The sequence below is a fragment of the Netta rufina genome, assembly GCF_964035555.1.
Source record: "Netta rufina genome assembly, chromosome: 3".
Taxonomy (NCBI): domain Eukaryota; kingdom Metazoa; phylum Chordata; class Aves; order Anseriformes; family Anatidae; genus Netta; species Netta rufina.
This window is the reverse complement of record NC_140125.1, coordinates 33,339,599-33,364,375: the sequence shown is the minus strand read 5'-3', so window position 1 is coordinate 33,364,375 and position 24,777 is coordinate 33,339,599. Positions and strand designations below refer to the sequence as shown.

The window sequence follows — 24,777 nt, the reverse complement described above, 5'->3', positions numbered from 1 at the left end:
CAAGCTACTGAAATACATTGTGCTGCTACACAGTTGACAAGCCATGTCATCTATTTGCGACAGCTTTGTTTTTGAAGAACAGGGAGTGCTTGATAGATGACAACAATTTTAGTTTGGTTTCTGGTGAAGGAGTTGCTTCTTTTCAGGGTAATGGGTAAACCAAGCTCCCCTTCTTATACTTGAAAGTTTATTGAAATCTGTTTTCTCTTCAAAACAGATGGGTATTTATAATAAGGTAATTATTTGATAGAGGAAATGGTTGGACAGTGGTTTTTAATATAGCAATTAATAATGCAGTTGTGTTTATTTCCTATATATTTCCTTTCTGGATAGGTTTATTTTAGGTCTATCAGTTTTAACATTGGAGTATACCCTCTAGCTGTGGATACTCACTGATGCAGGAAAAACATGTTTTCAAGTTCAAGGCTGTTTAAGTGTGCACAGTCGAAGAAACTGCTTTCATCTCACTTGTAAAGCATAACGTGGAAGACTGTATGAGAAGGATTAGGGGAGCATTTTGATGTATGATGTGAGACTCGACTCCAGGGTTTTCCAGTGGAAGACTCTTCAAGTGATCTTGTCCAATGAAGCCGTGTCAGTCTTCATGGGTCATTTTGAATTTGTGGGTTTCAGCTGACATCTTTCTTACTGAAAGGAAAAAGTTGAGATTTTACCAAAATCCCTTGGTGAATCTCAGTATAAGGCTAGCTCTCAATGCTGCAATTCTTCTGGGTATTTCAAGTGTGCTTTCTGAACATCTCTTTTAATTTTCCATGCAGGAGGCGTTCGTGACTTTCTTCCTGACCGAGACTGTCTGTTACTTAACTGCTATCTCATCTTGTGCTATTAGATTCTGTAATATGTTATACTTCACTCTTCCTGTGGTGTGTGACACTGTTAATCTCTTCCCAGCTGCATTGTCACTTGCCTCAAAAATTTCAAAATGCAGCTTTATGGCAGATTGGAAATCTGAAAGGAGATGAGGTGTTGCTCTCAGCTCATACTTACCCATTACCAGCCTCTTTTATTATCAGCATTCCTTTAAAATATACAAACCAGTTTATTTCTGAAGAGGATTGGTATTGAATAGGTCACTGAGATCTATAAGGCATGCAGTTCTTGTACCTGATCCCAACTGGAATTCTTAATGAGCCTTCAAAAACTTGGTTCAACATTTTTCTATCCGTTTACCAGACCTGGGAAAAAATGAGGTGGCTCATCTTCGTTCTGGCTCACAGTTGAGGTACGAGCACTCTAAAGCAACTTCACTGCTGGGCTATGTAACAGGATGGAGAAAAGATTGACAGTTCTTTTAGAAGCTTCTTGTTATTCCTGGTGCACAGGAAAAGTGAGAAGAGGATTGGGGTCATAATGAGCCTGTAAAGTTGGAAGGAGTGCAAGCGAACAAGTGCCATGTCGTAGTGGTAGAAGAGGAAAAAGTTACAGTGAGAGATCAGAAGACCAAGGAAAAAAAGAACAAACACAAAACCTTAACGCAACCCCTAAAAGTAGAAGGCCATGCATGTGTTTGCCAGGACCACAGGACATTGGGACAGTTGCAAAGTAAAATGCAGATGGAAGATAGGCAGTGGCTGTATGGGTACAGTGAAATAGTTCACGGGAGAAAGCTTTCCTGTCACCACAGAAGGCTGTAAACTACTGAAGTCAATGGAGTTTGGCAAATTTTGTGGTTAAAAACTTTTAATGGACATTAATATCAAATACCTGCTAGCAAGTCTGAGGCTAAGGGTCAACCTGAAGATGTTTGAGTTGTCTTTGATGAACAGAGTGCTGGAAAAAATGTAATGCATGAAAATTAATCTGGTCTAACAAGAAATATCTGTGTCAAAGCAATAAAATACAGCTCACAGAACATTGCTGACTTGTTTGGCCTTGGAAGAAAAGGGTTTGTGAACTCAGCTAAGAATGCAGATTTTTAAGTCTGATTTTTTTAAAAAAATTGTTTACATGGGAGGAAGAATGTGAGAAGCAGAGTACAGGGAATGAAGAAAGAGTTTGTGGATGAGAAACAAAGACAAATCAGTAAGACTTTGGAAGAAGCGTGGGTGAATGTGATGAAGATAATGTACTGTAGAAAGGAAAAGAGCACAATGAAGAACGGAAGAAAAAATGGATATAGTAATATGTTACACGAACAGGAAAATGGGAGACACATTAGATGTAAATGTTCTTGAAGATTTCTCCATATAGCAGCGTAAGTTGCAGAAAGAACAGATTGGCTAAACGGCTTTCTGTGCAACTGAACGTTCATTTGATAAATTCCATAGAAAGTAAAAAATGATGTTTGATGTTTTCATGCTGCCATATGGTTACCACTTTGGGGGAAGGAGAGGAGATAACAGAAACGAGGAAACAAACTTTCTTTTATGTCATGACTGTCATTTATTGGTAATCAACCAATACTTTCTCAGTGAAATGAAAGTAGTAGAGAACAAGACACAGATCTGTACTGAAAGAAATTCCAACTGAAGAATGAGAGAGACTTGCTTCTCTACACTGCTACACTGTCAGATTATAGTGTGTTTTTTTCATAAGCCTTCTGAGGTATGCATGGTGTTTGCTGCTGTTGCTCAGCCTCCTTCAGGAATATCTCTGATCTACTGCTGTACTGACAATTAGATGCACCCACAGTTTACTTTTTTTTTTTTTTTTTTTTTTTTAAAACGTCTTTGACTGCTGAAAGGGTAAGCCCTGGTGTTTTTCCTTTGGCTCCAGGGATGTGTGAAATGTATACTCAATGGTGGGTAGGGAGGATACTCCTCTTGCTCTCAACTCACCACTTCTACGAATTTTCATGAGTCAAGTCTGTTATACCAGAACTTGTGTACCTATGTCAACAGCCAGAGTTCAGACACTCAGTGACTCAGTGCTCTCAAATCAACAGTAAGCTGAGCCTTTTTATGGCAGAGGCTTTTGAGAATGTTTGGAGTATAACATGGGTGCTGTTTACTTCAGTATGGTTAAGCTTACAGTAGTTACTGCAGTGAAAATACTTAGGAAAATAATCTTGATTTACAGTAGACGATATGTAACTTGAATTCTGTTAATTTTAATTTATTTATTTTAATTGCCATCTGGTCATACCCCTGAGCTTAATGTTGAGTATCTTAAAGTGTTGGGGCTACATTAGAGAACTATTCCCACCTCTTTTTTTCTTCTTTTGGTATAATGATGAAATAATTGCTGTTGTCTGAAAGTCTTTTAAACCCTTTTCAATTTCTCTTATTGTTAAGTGAAGTAGCCTCAGTCTGCGTGTGTACTAGCTGCTGCATCTGTGGGCAAATATTTGTATTCTTACATTACCTATTTATTTGCTAACATACAGATCCTCATGAAAACTTTAGCACTCAAGACATCATGTGGATTTTGAATGCACCCTGGAAGATTTTGGTTCCATAAATGAAATGTTGTTATGATAACCTGAGATAGATATAGTCCTGTTTCCACTTATTTCATGGAATTTAAAAGGGCATCTGTTTTCAGTTTCTTCAAATCAGCTCACTTGCATTACAAAAGATAAGTACCACTTGGCATGATTGGACTCAAAAATAATTACTAAAATAATAACTTCATAATAATGGTTGAAATTCTTAACACCTGAAGTGAGAGGAATGGGTGCTTTCCCTCCAGCAAACTGAGATATAAAGGAAAGCTGCCTGCAAGCATCACATGTAACCTTGAAAACTTGAGAGTATTTAAGTATCTTTGGTTCACTTATTACCTCATTTTTAATAGCTTTATCTTGTTGACTGAAACCTAAACAGTCAGATTAGTTTACCTTCTTGAAGGTGTGTGTTTGACTACTGCTTGATATGAATGGAAGCAAATATAATGAAGGAATAGAACTGGAAAGAAACAAAGGTATACCAAGCATAAGCTTGTATATATGTACATGTGCATGTGTGTATATATAAGAATGATATAGATAAATTATCTGAATTTTTGTTAAGAGTTAGAGAATTAGAGCTATATTTAAATATTCAATGGAAACTTTCAAGTGAAGGATTCAGGCTTATTTCTCTCTGAAACTGATCTGTTCTTTTTTGAACTTAATTGAACTGCATATGGCTTCTGCTGCCTATGCTTTGCTGGAGCAAAAAGGCATCATAGTAACACATCTGAGAGCAGATCCAAAGACCTTTTCAAAGATTAAGATTAAACATTTTGAAGATCTTATACTTCTAATGTACAACAAATCATTCCATCTGAGGCTTCAGGAAGTAAATATCTTTCTGTACCAGAAGGCGTTGAATAACTCTTGCATCTCTAAATCCTATTAACACTGACACACGTAATGAAATTGCTGCTTATTGGCTGATGACTGTTGTGTGTTAACTCGCTTATAAAATGGTTTATTTGGGAAAAGATCTTTGCATTTAACTACCTGAGGTAACACCTGTCATAAAAAAAAAAAATCAAAATAGTATACCAGGAAGAAATACTGAATAATATATATATATCCAAAATCAATTTGCCTTTTTCCCTTTACTGATGTTTTTTCCCCATTTTTCCCATTCGTACTTGCCCCCATCTTGCAGTGACCTAACAGGCATTTCAGAGATACCTGGTTTAGGCCAGACCTAGACAATTTCAACAGGTGCATCAAAGCAGGAAAAGTGATTAGATAAATTAGGGATTTGTCTGTAGAAAATAGTACCAATTATGACTCTTTTCATTTCATTGGCACAGATCTATGGCGCAAGGGTCTGAAAGATGCGTCTTGGAAATGTCACATAAGAGTCAAGGCACAGAAGGAACGGGGAGAAAGAGACAAGGAAGTCATGTAGGGTGAGAAAGAGAAGCAAGGAGAAGGGAGATGAATGGAGAAGTAACTTTAAAAATGTTACTTCAGCGCTTCTGACATTGACTTTTTTTGTATCCTTACATTTTAGAAAGCTTGTTTATTTGACATCGTATAGTTACCTGACTAGATTTGGCAAGATAAGCAGCCTTTCCTTTATTAGTGGCATTCCTGCATAATTCCAATTTGCATCCAAACCATTTTGTAAGCGTTGCTTACCAGCTGTAGTACATATTGCACTGGTTCTTGCATTGTGTGGTGTGAATTCCTAAAAAGTTTCAAAGGTTACAACAGACTGTCTAGCCTGTCCAGTGTTCCTTGCGTGTAAATTTTGATGATAAATATTCTGCACTTTATTCGTTTGATTTTTTTTTTTTTCCATGCTGTATTATGAAAGATTTTGCACCGTATTGAAGATTTCTAAGACTGTTTGGTAAAGGCAGTTGTCATAGGAAGGAAAGCATTTCAATTTGCATGCCGTTATGTACTCTGTCCGGTTTGAAAGGACTCAATTAGCTGTGTTGAAAAGATTGTATTAGAACACAAAATAACTGAATTCTGTGGGAAATTTAATAAAAATGCTGACCTTGTGCTAGCACATTTTGACAGTGGGAGGAAACCGAGCCAACAAAAATGGTTAAAGAAAGGGTGTTTCAGAACTGCTCTTCAAATGCTGGGCCACGACAGGCTTTTTCCTGTACAGGCCCCCAGAAACATTTCCCAGCCTGAGCTGATCCTGTGTTTATTTAACTTTATACTGCGGTGTTCCTTCCTGCTTCTGAGTTTGTCAATAAATCTGTTTTTATTTAAGACATTTTGTGTATGTCCTGGAATAAAAAACAAGCAAACCCCAACCCACCAAACCTCCCTCTCCTTTTTTTGTCGGGGACTGAGGCAGGTAATGGCTTTGTGGCAGGGCAACTCGTGGGAGGAGTTTGTGGCAGCTTTCCTGGACATGACCACGGAAAGTCCCAGAGTTGCTATCAGGAAAGGAAAAGGTAACAGCAGAAATACTGAGGGTGTTGGTTACAATAAAAATACAGGGCTATAATTGACTTGCGATGTGAAACGTCTGGGTCATGCTAGAAGCAGGAAAGCTATCCATCAATGCTGTGTTATTGCCACATAAACTTCATTTTTTCTATAGGTTATGGTTTCTCCTTTTCATTCAGTAAAAGCAAATCTAAACCAGGATTTCTGTTAGCATCCTGAATATTAAATGTTGAAAGCCAGTTCAACACTACACATATTGTTAGGCTGCTAATGTCAGGGCCAACTGGATTTTACAGAAAATACTTGTCTTGAGCCTTGTGACTGTAGGGCAGAAAGCAAAGAGTTGGCTGCATGGGCTGCTGAGGCCCATTGGGGTCCCAGCGTACTTTAAATAGTACATGTGGAGTATCAAACACTGTATTTCTTTGATTTCATGGGAAGAGGTTATTATTATTATTTTTAGTCTTAAAGGGACCAAGGAGTTAAGACAAATCTGAATAATTGAACAGCCTGTAAAATACAAGTTAGAATGAGATTCTCAGGGTGGTCACAGCTGCAGAAAATTCTGGCAACTTCTCCCAGGAGAGAAAAATATTCATGGGATTTCAGGTTGGTATTGCTTTAAGGGAGGTAAGTAATTAAGTTACCAACCCATTTATAACAAGAATTCTGTTCTTTTAAACAGAAAAAAAAAAAAAAAGTGTCTTGTCTTTGGGGATCAGAAGTTCCCTGTGTCAAGAATAATCTGCGTGTTGTCCATCTGTTAGTAGGAAGATGGAAATCCCAGCAGCATTAATGTACCTGTATTTTACTTCCTGACTGTGCTTGTTACACTCGTGACAAACAGTCCTGCCGTGCTTATGATGCACAGACATGAGTCGCAGGTGCTGTCTGCCCAAAGGTTTCCCTGGCTTGTTGGGTATGGCTACAGGAGAGGAGGATGTAATGCACAGGCAGAGCTATCAAGTGCCTGATAGAGAACGTTATGTTGACTAACTGATTTTTAGGTTTGGTTAGGAAGTGGTAAACAAACTGGGATGAAACCCTTGAGAAAAGGAAGCCGAGGGTGGAGTCCAGGAGAAAACCGTGCAGGGGTGGTTTTACAGAGTACGGTTGAGGTACAAGTGGTGGAAGAGAGATTGAGAACCACTGAGGAGCACAGAGTTGAGAAAGGCTCTGCCAAAATTACGTTGTTTGATGCTTTGTGCTTTGGCAGCTGTTGTCACTGCTCCTGCTGTCTGCCTTGTTCTTCCCCAGCGGTGGGGAAGAAGGAAAAAGCACCACTTGAAAAATGACCTTTTCCCCTACATGTGTTTTGATCACGGACAGTCCAGTGAAGAGAAATTGTCCTTTCTGAGGTCTTTTTGTTTTTTTAGTCTCCCTGTATTTGTAGCAGCTCCTGAATCTTGCCACGCTCTTGCCTCATTCATACTTATACCATGACAGTTCACAGGACAGTCCTTGCCCATGGATCTCCAGTACGATTGTTGTCACTCCTCAATGCTTTTTTGTCCAAGTGTTACAGACTACAAGAGCCCTGGAAATGTTGAGCTGTGTTTCTTTTTCTAAAACAGAATTTAAAGGAGTTCATTGTACTATACTATCTCAGAATGTATTTTTGCCACTTCTGCTTTTTCCTGTTGCTTTGTGAATGACCCCATAACAGAAACAAAAACTTAACAGATGAAGAAAAATGAAACAAACAAGCTTCAAATTGCCATCAAATTATGTAATACAAATTAGCTAAGTCCAGGTATTTTCTTCTGAGTATTTTACAGTATTAAGTGTTCATGTTGACAGTAATATCTAAAGTCATGCGTTTGTTATGTTTATGTATTGCTAAAGGATGAAGAATGCCATAGATTCGAGTCACTGTTAACTAGGCTGTTAAAATTTATAAGGGTACAATATAGCCAATCAAACTGTCTGTGAGCTTGAAGCTTCTTTTCTGGGTAGAATCTTTAAATAGCTTAAATATTCTGACACTGTTTTCTTTCCTTTTTTTTTTTTTTTTCTTCATAGTTGTTGTTCTTTTGAAGTCTCTTGGAAGTTTTTCCCTAGAGCAAATAATCTTCTGTGGTACTATGCTGACTTTGTACATTTTACTACTGTGCAGAAGTTTTGGAGTGTATGATTAGCTTCTGTGTTTTCTAGTGCATCAGGTGCTTTTTTTTTCTTGCCTGTATCAATGGAGATACACTGTGAAGTATCTATCCTGCGTACTAAAGGATGTAATAATTAATAAGATAGTTGCGTGCAGAACAGTTACTTCAGAAGAGATAAATTTCTCTTGGTGGTCACTTTGAACTTTACTGTAAGATCAAATCAGTAGAGAAACTAATCTAGGTATGAATTACTACAAATTCTTGTGTCTGTAGAAGGATATTTGGCGTGCAGTAACAAGTTCTGTCAATTAAAAATTTTCTATTCTATATTTGGTAGTAGTTCATACATTGCTGTTTACTGTTGTATGCCTGACAGTTGCTAATATGAGACCACAATGTTTGTATATGGCAGAATGCACAGGAAAAAAGTAGGAATGCAGTTTTGGTTGTACATTTTAGTCTACTGAAAATTAACAAGGACACACACTATTTCCTAAAAATCAAGAAGTTAGTCAAGTGAAGCACATTACATTTCTACCTTGGAAACAGCAAAATGACAGCCCCGTAAGATTTTTTTGAAACTGTATATTACTGCTAGAGATACATGAGGTGCTATAATTTGCCAATATAGTAGTTAATTAAGGAAAAAGAACAACGTTATACAGTGCTTTCAGGTTTGTTATAGAAACAAGAGGGACAAAATAGTGCAAGAAGCGAGGTAAATTGGAAGCATGTTTGAGATTGTTCTCATCTAAGATGGATAAGAGAAGAGAAAGGAATATATTCTGTAAAGCCAGTGACCGTGAAAACGTCAGTGGTGCCGTGGTGTATTATGCTGCTGTGTATGTGGAATTTCTAGTGTCAAGTGAAATCCTTATAGGTATTTTCAGTCCATGAAAAGAAGGGTGGGATGGCAAACTGTCTTAAGATGCCAGCATACTGAGGCTATGATGAAACCACTTCTGCTATTGTTTGTCATTTATGCATAGAAATAATTGAGCTGAGACTGAATAAAGAAGGAAGTATTCTGTTTATCATGCTGTGTTACACGTGAGAGCTTTTGCCCTTGAACGTTTCCTGTAATAAGCCTTTGCAAAGCGTTACGAAGAAACGCTGGAATAAGTGAGTGATGGACAGATAATCAGGTGTTACACTGCAGGGAGTTTACAAGGCCGTACTACTGTAGGCTTGTAAATTGATTGAACCTTTTGAAATGGGTCATAGCAGGAGCAATGTGTAGCTTTAGCAAGGCACTTGCTGGCAGAAAGGATGACGGTACAAGATAATTTAGAACTACAGTTCTGAAATGAGAGGGAGAGACTGCTGTGGTTTCAGTGGTTTTGAAAATCAAGATGGCGTGCGTGTAGTGATGAATTATGCAGCACAGACTACTGATTAAAGGTAAGAAAACAACAATAAAGTTTGTTTCTTTTACTGTTGTAAAGTCATATAAAGAATTTGAAAGGTTTTACTGGAAGCAATCACTAACTGAATAAATTTTTTCCACACTTTCTTTATCTTTGAAATATTGACGGAGAAGTACATCTTCTGCATAGAAAACATGGTACCTGTTGTAAATTCTGGGATTGCTTTACATTCATCTGAGTTTTCTTTAATAACGGTTATAGTCCAGCTTCTTGGATTCTTCCTCTTCTGTTGTTAATATGATGACCCTTGTAGTTCCTGTTTGAGACACACTCCCTGAGTTTGTGCCAATGCTGGCAGTCATAATTTTCCCCAATCTTCATCCCTTTCCTTGTTTGTTTAATGTTAACATCTATGTGACTGTTACTTAGTCATCAGCAATATTTTTCCATTATATTGTTTTATAGTGGCAAATTTAGGTTGTCTAAAAAGTTAATGGATGATAGATCTAGAGTTTGATGTTTCCCACAATGTGGAGAATATCAGATAGCAGCAGCAGCAAAATTGTCCTGTACCTTGAGGTACAAGTGAGAGGTCAACTTTGTAGGTGTAACTCATATCCTGGTTGCTGCGGCTTTCAGTGAAGATGTATCAGTATTGGCTTTGGGGCATGTATCAAATGGAGAGTGCTTGAAAATGCTTTTAAAATAACAATAAAAAACCTGAAGTGCCTGTCCTGGTAATTGCAGCTGGATGAGGAATAATTGTTGGTTGTAATAACATGGATTTATGGATAAGATTTAGCTTTTTAACCCTCAGTTTTACCTGTAATAGTCCATTTTTACCTGTAGGCTTATTTTAATTTCAAGTATTGTTAGACACCATAAAACAGAACAGACTTCTTTATGATTTATTTTGACTCATGGTGTTGGTGATTGTTGTTGTTGTTTAGGAAGCCAGAATTGACTGACTCTGCCTCTCTGCTAGAGACCTTCAAGTTCCTTGAAAATGCAGCTGCAGACTTTAGTGATGAAGAAGACGAGGAAGATATTGAAGGAAGAGAGAAAACAATCATTGATACCGCAACAGTGAGTGGAAAAAATAATTGAAAAAGTTACGAAGAACAGAAAAAGTGAGATTTAATGAGATGCCTATATGCAAAGTATATGACTGTGTATGTACACGTGCAAATCATTAATGCATCTTTATGATGGTCTGTCCAAGCATGTGTGCATAAGAGGAATTATATATGCATTTCAGAGTTCGTTAAGCTTTGTTACCTATATTACTTTCAGTTTAGAGTGACAAATGATGAATTGTCTTCCAACTATTCTGTACTGCCTAGTATTTTTTATATATGTTGGATACAGTTTTTAAGGTATTACATGTGCTTTCTTACATTTTTCAGCTTACATTGAAGGTATTGTTTGTAATGTTGCAAGTCAAACGTGCATTGTTTCTAAATATTTATATAAATGCATTTAATACTTGAAGTGACTTGTATAAATTTCCCCTTGTAGGGGTACAGAACTGAAATACTACCTCTTCTTTTAAGTAAGTGGTGGAAGGAAGAAGAAGGAGTATAAGTGGAAAATTTTTGTATATAGTTAATAAACTTTGTGAATTCAGTCAAATGCCTAAACCCTCCCGATGTATACTTTACAATGTAATTTAGTCAAATGATCATATTATGTAGATACATATAATCAATACTCAATCCTCTTCTTTTCAGAATTAATATTGATTCATTGAGTTGTTTTTCCTAACAATTGAAACAGATATGAGTTTTGATGGACGTGATCATTTTTATGAACAATTTTAAGAACGAACACGTAAAAAAACAACCGCATTGGTTGTAAAGGATCTCTGTAAATTTGTTCCTGTCACTGATGAACTGTGAACTAATGTCATAGACTCATCTGTAAAATCATCTGTAATACAGTATGTTCAGTAAGCTTGCCGAAGTAATGAAGCTTGATGTTGAGTATTGTTTCGGGTTTCAAAATTGGTTAATTTAATTTAGAGGAAACATTTATCTTCATGCACTATGAGATGTTAGCCTATCTACTGAAGTCTTCTGAGACTGACTGTTAGCAAGATGTCAAAATACCATGATGAATGTATTTTTTCTGGAGGGAGGAAATCTTTTGCTACAGATTTCAAAATTATCAGTTCACCTGTTAGTTAACTAACTTTAAGGCAGCTAGTCTATTTTGATTATTGAGGGAAAAGTACATTTGTTTAAAAAATAATAATAAAAAAGCATACTGTGCTGTGAGGTCCTTCATTGAAACATGTATTTCTTTTTCCAGTTACCAAATTTGTATTAAAATTGGTGAGGGAAATACAGTTTCAACTTTGAAGTATTGTGTGTAAATAATAGTAATATCTTAGGAAATAATCAGGATAGAATGGCTTTTGTCAAACCAAAGCAAATTAGCTCTTGGCAATTTTTTTCTAGACTCATATTTTGGTCAGTAATTAGAGTGGTTTCAGAGGTGAGAGTTAAAAAGGCTGTTTTCAGAGTAGCAGAGCCAGTTTGGCTTTGCTATCCTTTCTACAGCGTTGTTTGCTTGTTTCTTTTTACCTCTATTAAAAATGAGTTTGTATTTTCCTGGTATTAAAAACAGTAGTAGTCATCTAGCTCACTGTAGATTTATTACCAAGTGAATATTGGTGGTAACTTGAAAAAAGTCTACAAGCAATTATGATTATGACACAGAAATCAGAATGAAAGTTCTCTGTTAATTCCAGAATTCCCATTAATGTATACTTTCTTGCTGCTTTTTCAATTTCCTGTTAGGATTTTACATGGAAGACAAGACATTGCTGATGTACGTTAGGTATAATATAAAGTGCATGTAATTTAATTCAGCTTTTGCTTTCCTTCCTCACCTTTTAGATTGTAAGGAAAAGAGTGCTGTCTGACAGTTGTGAAGACAGGGATACAGAAGAAGCTTTGAAAGAGTTTGACTTCTTGGTTACCTCAGATGAAGGTGATGGGGAATCAAGAAGTTCAGGAGATGGAACAGACTGGGGTAAGGAAATATAATGGAAAAAAAAATGTTCTAAGAATGTATTGTGATGGATTTATTTTGATCTCTGTCATGATTGGAGCACCTTCTGAGTATTGCTATGGTAAATTTTATGTTGACAGACAGATCCTCATAATGTAGCATTCTGATTTTTCTTTATAGTGCTTTTAGGTAAGGATTCTTGGAAGTGTATGCTTCTGGTCATTTTATCTTTTTTTTTTTTTTTTTTTTTTTTTTTAATAGTGGGGCAGATAGAATTTTAATTTTATGAGTGGGATTGCAATGTATTTGTTCCAGTGGCCAGTCCTAATGAAAGGACTCTGATAAAGATGTATTTTATAATTCCAAACATGAAAGGTATTTCATCTTCTTTTGCTTTCTCCCGCTTTGATGTAGCAAGTACCGTGAGTCATAAAGTCTGAATTAGTTGTACTTTAACTGTGTCCTAGCAATTTGGGCAATATTATCTATTCTGTTGCTCAAATGTTCTTTTATAAGCTATTAAATTATATGTCTTCAAGCCCCTAGTCATAAAGCGAAATTTCACAAACTAGTCTCTTTGTCCTTGAAGGTCATGTCCTGCAGATGCCAGGATTCACTTTACCTTGACATAAATATTCTACATAAACCCACTGCACAGGGAAGGGAAGAAAGAAGAGAACTGATTAAGTATTTTGATGGGGAGTTGTTTCCTCATTAAGCTTCAGCATAAAGTTTTACACGTTAGTGGGGACAGATAACTATGGAAGATGAATGGGAAATAATTGAGCTTTATAATGGAACTGAAACCTTGACAGAAATCAGTCACATGAGCCAACAGCTCTAGATGTTATATTTCACTGAAGTTACCAGCTCATAGTTAGACTCCAAATTATTGTTCAACTGGTGCATCCTCTTTCCTGAGAGGATGTGTCTCAATATTTTTAGATAGACCAGTCGCTATTCTCTTCACCAATCAAATTTAGAAATGTTGATCTTTAAATCAAAAATAATTTTATTAGGTTATTCTGATGCTTCTTCTCTTTAACACTTTTCAGTGTTCATGTATCCATTTATGCTTGAAAAGTATACATACTTCTTGTGTTAGTGAAAAGTCAGTATGCTAACAGGAGCATTTTTGTTCTCAAATTCACACTTCAAGTTTATTTTTACTTTCATTGATGACAGCTGAGTACAAATGAGCAAAAGTCTATCATTAAAAAGAAATCGTGAAAAGTAGTAGTTCCATTTCTGGAAGTATTAAGGGTTTTCTTTGAGTTACAGATGTTCGTGTTTTTTAGTTATTTATATCTCACAACTTATTTCTTTCGTAATGATGGTATGTAAGAATAAGCTTCTTCGAGGAATTTCTGTTATGAATCACTTAGGTTAATTTGACCTAAGTGAAACTGTTAAATGTAGAGTAAAAGACAGATGCTGTGTGTAAAGGACAGAAGCAGAGAAAGTCCTTGCTTTGTTTTGGATTTTTAAGCATTACTGATAAGTTACAGTAACGTGTGGGACCTTTTTACCTCTAAAGGTCCTCAGAAGCATTCAGCGAAATTTTAAATTTTAAAGCACTTGCACATAGTTCAGGATCTGCTTGTGAAGTTGAACAGAACCTGGGAGACATGCAGGAAGCATCCTAAAATAGTCTGTAGTTTTCTGGAGGCAATACTAGCTAGTATAAATCCATTTAAACAATTTCTTAGAGGAGAGCAAAAAATTTTGTCTAGCTGGGGAGGAAAAGCATGCTTAAAACTTTTAATCTGGTCCCAGAAAGGATTTTTTTTTTTTTTTCCTCCAACATGACTTTCATGTACCTTTTGGAATTCCTCATCACCTAATTGTTGATCATTAGTGGTACTTAATTGGGTGTGCATATTAAGAGGACATGACGTAGCCCACAGACTCTTTAAGAGTCTCTTGCCAGTTTATTACTACTTTTCTACTTGATAGCTTCTGCAAAAAGGCTAATGCCTCAATACTTTGGGTCTTGAATTAATCCATCAATTGTATGTATAGGATCATGACTGGAGCCTTTTAAAGGCTGAGATAGTTCAAACTCCTGTTGCCTTCTCAAATTTGACTATCTCCGAGGTAAAATGTATTTTGTCCTTCTGTGGTGCACGTCTGACCAGAGTCTGTCTTTTCTATGCTCATGAGGTAGTGTAAGCAGCACTAAAGATGCTTCTTTTGACATTGCTGAACACACTGAGCAAACAGTTTTCTCGGATCCTCCTTGTACATCATCTGCTCCAGTCTTCTTAACCATCTTAGTGGCTCCCCTGGACTTGCTATACTATATCAATGCTATGTATTTAGTATCATATTTATCATGTGTCCTAGGGAAATAAATAGTGTGCAGGACCCAGCACACAAGATGTAGTCTCACAAGTGCCAAATAAGGGGAATAATCACTTCCCTCACTCTGCTGGCTACCTTACAGTTCGTGAAGTGTGGTATGCTTGTCTTTGCTACAAGAACAGGCTTCTGGCTCCTGTTCAGTTTGGTGTTGGCTGGCATCACTAGGTGTTCTTCTGCATAGTTACTTTCTAGTTAGTCAGTCCCCAAAATAAACCAAGCCTGTTTTTGTATTGTCTGTCCAAATAACTCCTTCAGTTTATGATAGGTAGTGTTGTGCTTCCTCTGCAGATGTAATAACAACCTTTCTGCAAATTATTTTGAAGATAAGTTTATTAATGTTTATATTTTTAAAGGTCTAGAATATTTGATTGATGTACAAACAAAACTTGGACTGCAAATAATTTTTAAATTAATTAAAAGCAATTTGGGAGAGAGGTTTCAAAAAAATAGGTGGGGATTTTTTTTGTCATTAGGCATGTTGACATGTTTTGTGTATTTTTTTTTTTCAAATACAAAAAATTCAGGCCTTCCCCCTTTTGTGAAATTTCGTGGCTTTAGTGGTTTAGTATTTTCTTCGAAGCTTGGTGATGTGTACATTGTATCCCAAAAAGGTATAGTTGTGCTTCTGCTTTGTGTAAATGACAGCATATCACAAAGGCTATGAAATGAAAATTTGAAATGTAGTGCTACAAAATCAGTGGTAATGTTATGTTGACCAGTAACATAACTGTTGCTTCTAGGTGTAGTAGTTCTTTCCTTAAAGGAAAGAAAAAGCTGAAAAAAATGTCCTGAATTATTGTAAAGTAAATGTTGCTTGCGTTTTATGAACAGCTGTGTATCTGGTTGTAGCAATTAGACATGAAATTTTATGTCAGTTTCTTGTTAAGAAAATTCTGAGCAAATAAAAGTGGAATGGGAGTAGCAGTTTCATAGCTTTCACAAGCTTGGTGCTATTTCTATCTGTTTAAAATAAGACAAATACAGCAGCTGTTACCTCCTTCAGTTGGAGGTCACTTGGTGACATTACTGAAAAAGGATGTTTCGTTTGTTTCACTTTGTTTAGAAAAGGAAGACCAGTGTCTCATGCCTGAAGCTTGGAATGTCGACCAGGGAGTAATAACCAAACTCAAGGAACAATACAAAAAGGAGCGCAAGGGGAAAAAGGGGGTGAAGAGTAAGTGGAAAACATTGCACCTTAAGATCATAAATCCCACATCTTTCACACCCTTAATTCTATCTCTCTTTCAATGTTTTCCTAAAATTACTTACTCTTTTACTTTGCTGCTCCTGACTGCTTTCCTATTCACCAGTTCTCAGGGGTTGAAATTAATGATATTCAATCAAGTTACCTGATAATTAGTTGGATTAGATATAACTTCTTCCAACCACGTGTTGGATTAATTGAAAATTTGTGCTTGGAGAAGGGATTATACTTTTGTTATGCAGAAGCGTAAATTGTAAATTGCATTGGTTTAGTACTTCACACTTCAATATAGCAAATTTCAGAACCCTTTTTTAGCTGAAAACATGCCAGTTTCACAGGAAGATTTAAAGTCTGTTATGTAAATTAAGTAACAACAGAAACTTTCTTGAGTATCATATTAGATGACAGAAGGAAAAAAACAGGTTAATTTCTACCCCTGTTTATACTTAACATTCACAACATGAAAGTCATACTGTCATCATAATTTGTTATGCAGGGCTCGAAATAGGAAGTAACTCTGACGATCCATTTATTTGTGAATGATGGGATTTATTTTTTGACTTTATCTGTGGGAATAATCTTTAAAAACATTGGGTATTTTTACCCAAATAAAAAAACTGTGATCAGTATCTGAAATACAGTTTCTAGCCCTGTATTGTAGTTTTTTGTTATGTTTCTTGAAACACAGATCCATTTTATAAAACCAATATTTTTTATAAGTTAAACTTGAAACTTTCAGAACTCAGATGAAGTGTTTAAAATGAAGCACTGTATTTGCAGCTTTATTGCAAACATCTAGCCATACTGAGAATTCATGTTTAAATGACGTAAATTAGTAATATTGCATGTAGTCTGGTAGGAAATTGAGATATTTCTCCCTTTGTGGGAAGATGCTTATTAATACCAGTGATATTCTCACTTCCAAAGAAACATGCCTAATGATGCAAAAAGTCAGATCCTCGCATTATTGTTTGAGGCTGACTTGTTTTATTAGCTTTTGTATTGATGTGATGAGTCTCAGCAGTTGGTTATGTTGCTGAAGTTACTCAATCAAATATGCAAACTTTTTCTTTTTTTTTTTTTTTTTAGAGTAAATCATTGCCAAACTCTAAATTCCTTAGGTGATATTTTTGTTATCTTTGGAATCATTTCAGTTACTGGAACTTGCAAGCCTGGCAAAGAATTTGAGTTAGACAACTGAAATGTTCATGCTTCACAAAACTGATTCTAAATTTCTTTATGGTTAAGTTAGAGGTGGCATATATGACTTCAGTGAAATTGATCTCTAACTTGCCTGTTATTTTTAAAATGCACAAACTTTGCTATGTAGCGTCAGAGTGAATAGTTGTAGGGTTAATTTAGCAGGAGTTATTTAATCAAACCACTGAAATTATATTCTTTTTGGTAATGAAACTTAATATTTTTAATATGGATATAGTTGTTACTGGAATTTGTTCTATACATTTATGAGAAAATTCCAGATGTAAGGCAGCAGCACTTGGTCATCCAGTGCTCCTTCTTAAAGATAACTACACTACTGCTTAGTACATTTCCAGTACCTTTTAGATTGATTTGATTGGTTTGATCTTGGGAGAGCAAATGGTTTACTGCAGAACAGAATTAAGCATCTTTCCATGGACAAACAATTGTTGGATGGGAATCAGTGCAGAAGAATCGGGAAGAATCCCAGTCAGTTTTCAGCTATGTCTTATATTGCACGTAGTGAAGAAGAATGTGAGGAAGGAAGTCTGGAGAAAAAGAAGGGACTAAATATCTTGACATTAAGTTGTACAAAGCTTGTAACTATGACTTTAGTCTCATCATAAATCATGTTTAGGTGCTGAACTGCTACTAAATAAAATATTGTTGTTTTTATAAACTAGATACTATAGCAAAACAATCTTGCAAAATCCTACTTAATTTTTTCTCAATTAAATAATATTTTTGTGACAGACAAACACAATTCAGTTAATTTACTATCATTATGGCTAGGGTGGACAAAGTAGAGTTTGCAACTGCATTAGTAAAAACTTATGATTTTGCAAGGCTGTAGTAAACACTCCTGTGAAGTAATAACAGCAAACATATATTAGAGTACACTTCTGTGTTAAAGCTGCTTAAAAATAGCTGTATTATTTACTGGTCTAGGAAAAACCATAATGGACTATGGGTAAGACATTTTCCCATTCTTAATTAAACTTACAACAGGAAAAACTACCGAAGATATGTTTCAGCCTCAATCCTATATAAAACAGTCAAAACAGGGATGTGGGAAAATGATGGAGCAAAGCACAGGTAAGTGTCAAGAAGGGCATGGGTCTTCACCATATGTAGCTTCAGGAAGTAGGCCAGTGAATCCAGTTGCATTTTTATTTTAATGTAGCTATATTTTTTTAGATTATATAGTTCCACAATCCTACACTCCTGCACAAATAAGTTAAAAATCATCATCTTGTCCTAAGAATTTGCTGCACAAAGTACCTGATGCACAAATGTTAAAATATTCACAAATGTTATCAATTGCTTTGGAAAAGTAACTACTCTAATAATTATTGTTGCTGTGACCCAGTCGGAGGCATTCCTGAGCATTCCATGCAAATAGCAGTATGAGTTAATAAAAGTGGGGAAAGTTGTGCATTTGCAATTCTCAGTTGCTTCTGTCGCTTTCTTTTCAAGAAATTCATTTCATGCTGGATGATTAGTTACTGCTGAAAATAGGTGCTCATTATTTTTCTACGTTAACATTTTAACGCAAGGTAGGATCCATTGTTGCATGTACTGCTGTACCATATCTGATATAAATAGCGTTGTTACGAATTATCCATAAACTATTTTTTTGTTTGTTTGTTTTTCTGGTTAGGGCCCAACAGGTCAAAGCTGCAAGATATGCTTGCAAACTTGAGAGATGTTGATGATCTCCCTTCATTACAGCCATCTGTTGCACCTTCTTCTAGGCCCAGTAGCTCAAGGCTCATTGAACATGAGATAAACAGGACAGATGAAGGTAAGTACTGAAAAGTTACATACACCTTTATAAAGGTAGATGTTTATAGTTAATTCTTAAAGAATATCCTCTATGTAAGCATGTTATAAAGGCTAATTCAGCATTATAAGTTCTGTCTAAATGCAACAGATGGCGTTCCCATTCCTCCACTCCGGTCTTTACTAGGAAGGACAAGACAATTAAGAAAAGCCTTTGAACGTGATGGAAAAAACTTCTTTGGCATTTGGTGGCTTTGTACTATGGGGATCTTAAGTGATTTGCTTGTGTTCATGCTAAGCTCTAGCAGACAGGTGTGGACATACATTTGGTATATAAGTATCTCTTTATAATTTGTGTGTGTGACATGTATATGTAGACATATGCACATACATGTTCTTTTTTTTAATTCAAAGATAAAAGAGGCTCTGCAGGTGAACACAAATGCATAGGTATAGGTTTCGAATGCATGTGGTGATTGTACAGTAATATTGAACGACTTACAGCTTGCCAATGTGTTAATTTCCACAAGGTGTTCCAAAAATTCAAAAAAATCTCATAGTGGCTCGGTCCAAGTATGGAAAACCATGCATTTTTGCAACATAGTGTGTGAATTCCTTCATTAATATTACCTCTTTAAGTTGCTAAATCATGCATTTGGTTCAACATCTGAGTTGCTGTAATATGCAGCATAATAAATATATTAGGATATATAAGCTTCTAAAAGATTGTATCTTGCTCTTTATTTAAATGGTAAATGTGTCTTTAGAAAAATGAGCAAAACATGGTGTTGACTTAGCAGTCTTCCAGTGAGTGTGAAAAAGTAGGTCGGCCAAGTTATAATTAAGATGCATGAAAAGGCCTGCCGTGTGGCATAGTTAGTGAAGATCTCAGTAGTTCTGTTTCCTACATGCTCAGTGATTTTCTTTATGAAAGAAGTGAGTAACTTAGCAACACTTTGAGAAGTATAGGAATTTTTGGTTGAATGTTTCCTTTCCAACCTTCTCCCATGTATGGAGAGACGTATTTGCAGAGCTTTATTTTCATGTCCTTTCAAGATTGTGTTTTCTAATTTAGAGACTCAGATGGACTCTCAGGAAAGCAAGAGGACAGTTGACTATTACTACTCTGAGTTCAGTATTGCAAGCTTCTAGTTGCATATTCCTTTTGCAAATCTGAGACCAGCTGATATTTTTAGCATACTTTTTTTTTTTTTTACTTCTAGTAACTTTTCAGATTTGACATCCTGTATGTATTGGGTGTTGGGTGGAATGTTACCTCATAAGGTCAAATGAGAGAATGAGAGGCTGATAGTTTAGACTTCAGGGTGATAAAGGTAAGGGGTGTTTTGTAATTAAAAAGTAATAACTAAGAGACCTAATCAAACAGCAGAGCCGAAGGGTTTTTACTTGATTTTAAAGGGTAATTGAAAGCAAACAGGACAATTCATAGAGGTGCATGAGTGGAATGGAAGGATCACGAAGATTGGGTTAGTTTTTGCGGGATGGTCTGGAGGGGAATTGAATGGAATCTAAACCTGATGCCTGTAGACAAGGAGGAAGCAGCCTGAATAAATCAGGCTATTCACTGTAAGCCATGGTTTGTTCAGTTTTAACTTAGTGTTGATGCTGCTAGACTAAATAAGGTGCTGAGAATGAGATGGTGTTTCCTTTTTTCTCCACGGTAGCAATGGTATTTGAAAGGGCTTGTATTTACAATGGAACTTAAGGGGGGTGGTTTGATTGGGAAGTAATTTACTGAAAAAACCTTGTAATTTGAGACATAAGGGAAAGTCTGTCATGTCCAGAAGACAGCACATTTTTATCTATTCCGCCCCCTTTTTGTTATCTGTAGTTTTGTAGAGTTGTTGTGGAGTGAAGTTCATAAAGGCATAGTTTCTTTCCAGTTGTATCACTTGATGCAGAGCCTTATATGAACTGTTTTCCTCTTAGCCTTTTATCCTTCCATTTCTAGTGAATCTACTTCTGGATATGTTTATGGGATAGTGAATGGAGCTCCTACAGGCATGCTATAGCAGCTGTAAACTATTAAGATTGCATACTGCTAGTAAAAACCCAGAATTAAATACTGACTGACTTTGGCAGTTACAGTAATTTTACAAGCAGCAGTGAATTCTCAGCTTCCAAACGTACTGCTAGGTGGTAGTGCATATAAACAAGCCTCGCTGTAGACATGCTTTTGAGTATGTGCAGATACAGTATTAAGAAGGAAGTCCAGCTGCTCCCACCAGCTCTTCTTGGGTACTTTTTTGCTGCTGCTACAGGTTCTGTTTGCATATTTTATAGGGGAGCTGGGGAAGGGCCTGAGCTTTTCTGTGTTACTTCGCATTACATATATGGGCGAATGGTAGCATACTCTTTGCTCCTGTGGCTAGTTACACTTACTGTCTTGAGTCATGCACACTTGAGAGTGTTCAGAGGATACCATTAATTGGTAAGTACAACGATACTCTTTAGAAATCTGTTTTTTATGGATCCTTTTATGTCTTTTTGCTCTAAGCTACTTGAGATATGTTTAGTATTTCAGAACTGGCAAATATGCTTTTATAAATCAACATTTTGTAAACCCATGCTCATGGTTTGTTTTTTTTTGTTTTTTTTCTTGCAGTGGAAGCTTTAACATTCCCTCCTTCTTCAGGGAAATCTTTTATTATGGGAACAGATGAAGCCCTTGAAAATGAACTGGGTCTTGGAGAACTGGCAGGCCTCACGGTAGCCAATGAGGCAGATTCACTGACTTATGATGTAAGTGGTTATTAATGGTGAGGCCATATCTATATGCAGTTTTGGGTCCCTCCACTTCAAGAGGACTGTGGAGAAATTGGAGGGTCTCCAGTGGCATGTGACTAACGAAGAAATGTTGAGGGAACTGGTCTTGTTTAGTTTGATGTAGAGGAGTCTAAGGGGTGCTCTAATTACAGCCCTACAGGTGTTGGAAGGATGCTTACAAGGATGATAGAGCCAAGCTTCTCTGTAATGTCAGGTGTTAAAACAAGAGGAAACAGTAAAAAATTATGGTATAAGGATTCAGATTAGACATAAGGGCAAAATATTTGCCCAGAGAAACTGTGGAATTTCTGTCCTTGAAGATGTTTAATACTTGGCTAGGGAGAGAGATTGCTGACCTTATCCGGTGTGGACAGTAGTCTCTTCTCAAATGGGAAGCTGCACCAGAGACTTTTAGCAAGTCACTGTGGCCAGCACTTCTGTGTCTGTGTGTGTAACATATGGCTTCCTTTTCTTTCATTTTTTATCAAAAATCTTTCTTACGCTTTTTTGAACTTTTTGTGTATATTTTTGATTTCTTGGAAGGATTCTTATTCCTTTTGGTAAATCACAAAAGTGATGATTAACTTTAAATTAGTCTTTAGGTTGCATTGCCCATCTCTCTCAAGGTTGAATGGTTATAGATCACATTTTTGAGTCTTGCATGTTGGGGAGGAAGCATGCCTTCAGTAGTCTGACTCCAGTGACCACCATGTAGGATTTTACTGTCACAAATAAAATTTGAGATTTCAGAAGTAACCTGCAGGTTCTTAGTTTGAAGCTCTACCCTTGTATGTACTTGTAGAGCAGTACATTACATAGTTAATAAAAGTTTACATGTTTTGAGGGTGACACTGCGGAGACATGCTCTGATACTGTATAAAGATTCTGAGCATGTGACTCTGAATCATCAGGACTGCAATGTCTTAGCAACATCTCCTAATTTGCTCTCAGATCTAAAGTTTTTTGTTAATGATTCCTAATTTTGTCTCCAAAAAGATGGTAAGATGACTTACAAATTTCATTTTTTTCTAGTTAAACCTTAAAATTAGATGCTGAGTTTTCTTTAAGTTCAGAGGACATGACACATGTAATCCATCTGTACAGGAGCTTAACGCTTTCAGTGGCTGACTTCATTGTTCAGGTGTCTGTATAAACTGTAGTGTTTGTCTGGGTCTCCATACCTTGAACTAAGAGCTTTTATTTACAGAACCTATCATTCTTTATCTACCCACATCCCATCCTGCATGGTTGGAAGTGTTAACTTCTGTTTGTTCACTTGTTAAATCCTACGTTAAGTCTAGTGATCAGGATTCGTAGTTGTGCTTGCCTCACCCCTTATCTTTTCCAGTGCTGACAATAAAGGGAAAAAAAGTGTTTGTGAAGCTTTTTGCTCTTGTCACTGTACTCTTTATTGAAACAAAATGAATGATTAATTTTTCCCTTTCAAGATTCCCTGAAAGCTTAGCTTACAAATAACATAATCTGCTTTTATTTTGGACTACTTCATATATTCTTTCAGCTGCCAAATGGGAATCAAGTAGGATTTAATAGGATTAGTAGAAATTTAGTAGTTTGTTTGTTTTTTTTTGTGTGTTGGTTTTATGTCACACGGAGAATGAAGTTGGAAGTTTTTTCATGGTTCGCTCTTTAAATTCATTTTCTCTCAAGAGCTGCAGACAGATTCCTGTTTTCAGGAATCCTATTTTCATTTTTACTGGATTCCTTTCTTAGAAAACATGTCAGTATTATGCTACTTCATATTATGGTTCAGGGTTTTCAAATTTTGCATTGGTTGGCAGTAAATTAAAGAATGGTTTTCAATTAGTAATATAGATTATTAATATAATACTTAGAAAATTTTCCTTTTGTGGATAACAAGGTGAAATTCCCTAGGTTACTAACTAGTACTATCTTGACTAACTGGTAACTGTATCTTTTTTTTTTCCCTAAAATATTGCTCATTGGTGTCTTAACAAATGTTTACTTCAGTTGGTTCTTATTTATTTTCTTTCTAGTTTTCTGGGCAGATAAAAGAAGCTTCATAAAATTGTAACAGACCGAGCACTGTACCTTAGAGTATCTAAACTGCAAAACTATTACGCGTAGTTAGACGCAGCCATTACAGTTACAAGTAAAAGCAAATCAGGTGCTAATTTTTGGGGTCGACCACCCCCCCCCCACCCCAAGAACTGCTATTCAAATCTCAGTTTGCCTCACTGTTGTGTTTTAGTGGAGAGAGAGAAAAGGTTGCTAGCTGCCTTGCTCGTAACCCAGCTTGCAGCTCTTGCGAGTCCCGTCTGTCTCCACCTCTGCTGCTGGTCCGCTGGCTGAGATTGCCCTCCATCTACTTCCCAATTTTTAATCATAATCATCTTGCACTCTTTTGGAAGAGCGTCTCTGAATGAATGAGAAACGAATCAGGGATACTATTCTGTTAGAACTGGCATGTCCTGTTAGGTGACTGAGGTGTCTGTGTGGCTTTAACAGACACGACACAGGACCTGTGCTTCTGGTACAGCAGCTGGAGGTCAGGTTCTGTTCCCTCCATCACCTAAATAGGTGCTAGATGCCTGTCTTTAGGCAACCAAATTCCACTCTGGCCATCTGTGAATACTCTGTGTTGTACCCTTTTTGCTGAGACTTTCTTGGCCAGTCTCCAGAAAAACTGACAGAGCTAACTTTGCAGTCCTGCCCCATCTTTGCTCTGGCTCCAGCATTTGCCTGTTCCCTCTGAGCCAACTGAACTCCGTAGACTGGCAAAGAAACTGAGCTGTCTCACTGAGCAGACAGTACATAATTACTAAGAAACGTGATGAAACAAAGCCTGCTGTTTGCTGTGCCTCCTTTCTCATCATTTAAAATCTATGGAACCTCGTAAGTGAAGCACAGTTTTTATTAATAAAGCCAGATATTAAAAAAAAAAAAAAAAAGGCACTTTTGTTCTTAAACCTTTTTGTGTGTGTTCTTTGACATTCTCAAAATGTCTCTAGATAGTCATCTCTTTCTTGGAGTTAATGAAACTCAATTATTTGGTATTATCCATAGCTTTTTTTGTAATGAAATCATCAATATCTGAGTCACAGTTGTTTATGTCAATGTTTTATTAATGGACCGTTTCCAGTGGTTATGGCAAGGTAA

The 24,777-nt window shown here is 36.5% G+C and overlaps 1 protein-coding gene across 4 annotated transcripts in view; it reads left to right on the top strand.

Moving 5' to 3' along the window:
* STRN (striatin) overlaps positions 1–24,777 on the top strand; it is a 68,910-nt gene that overhangs the window by 25,261 nt on the left and 18,872 nt on the right. For 3 of the 4 annotated variants that reach the window (XR_014618266.1, XM_084283514.1, XM_084283513.1), the window contains exons 6-10: positions 10,238–10,373; positions 12,188–12,323; positions 15,730–15,840; positions 18,731–18,874; positions 21,479–21,615. Coding sequence is in view for 3 of the 4 variants with exons in the window: in XM_084283514.1 (XP_084139640.1) it covers positions 10,238–10,373; positions 12,188–12,323; positions 15,730–15,840; positions 18,731–18,874; positions 21,479–21,615 (664 nt within the window). In the remaining variant the exon portion in view is untranslated. The remainder of the gene's footprint in view (positions 1–10,237; positions 10,374–12,187; positions 12,324–15,729; positions 15,841–18,730; positions 18,875–21,478; positions 21,616–24,777) is intronic. The other variant, XM_084283515.1, reaches the window with a different exon arrangement.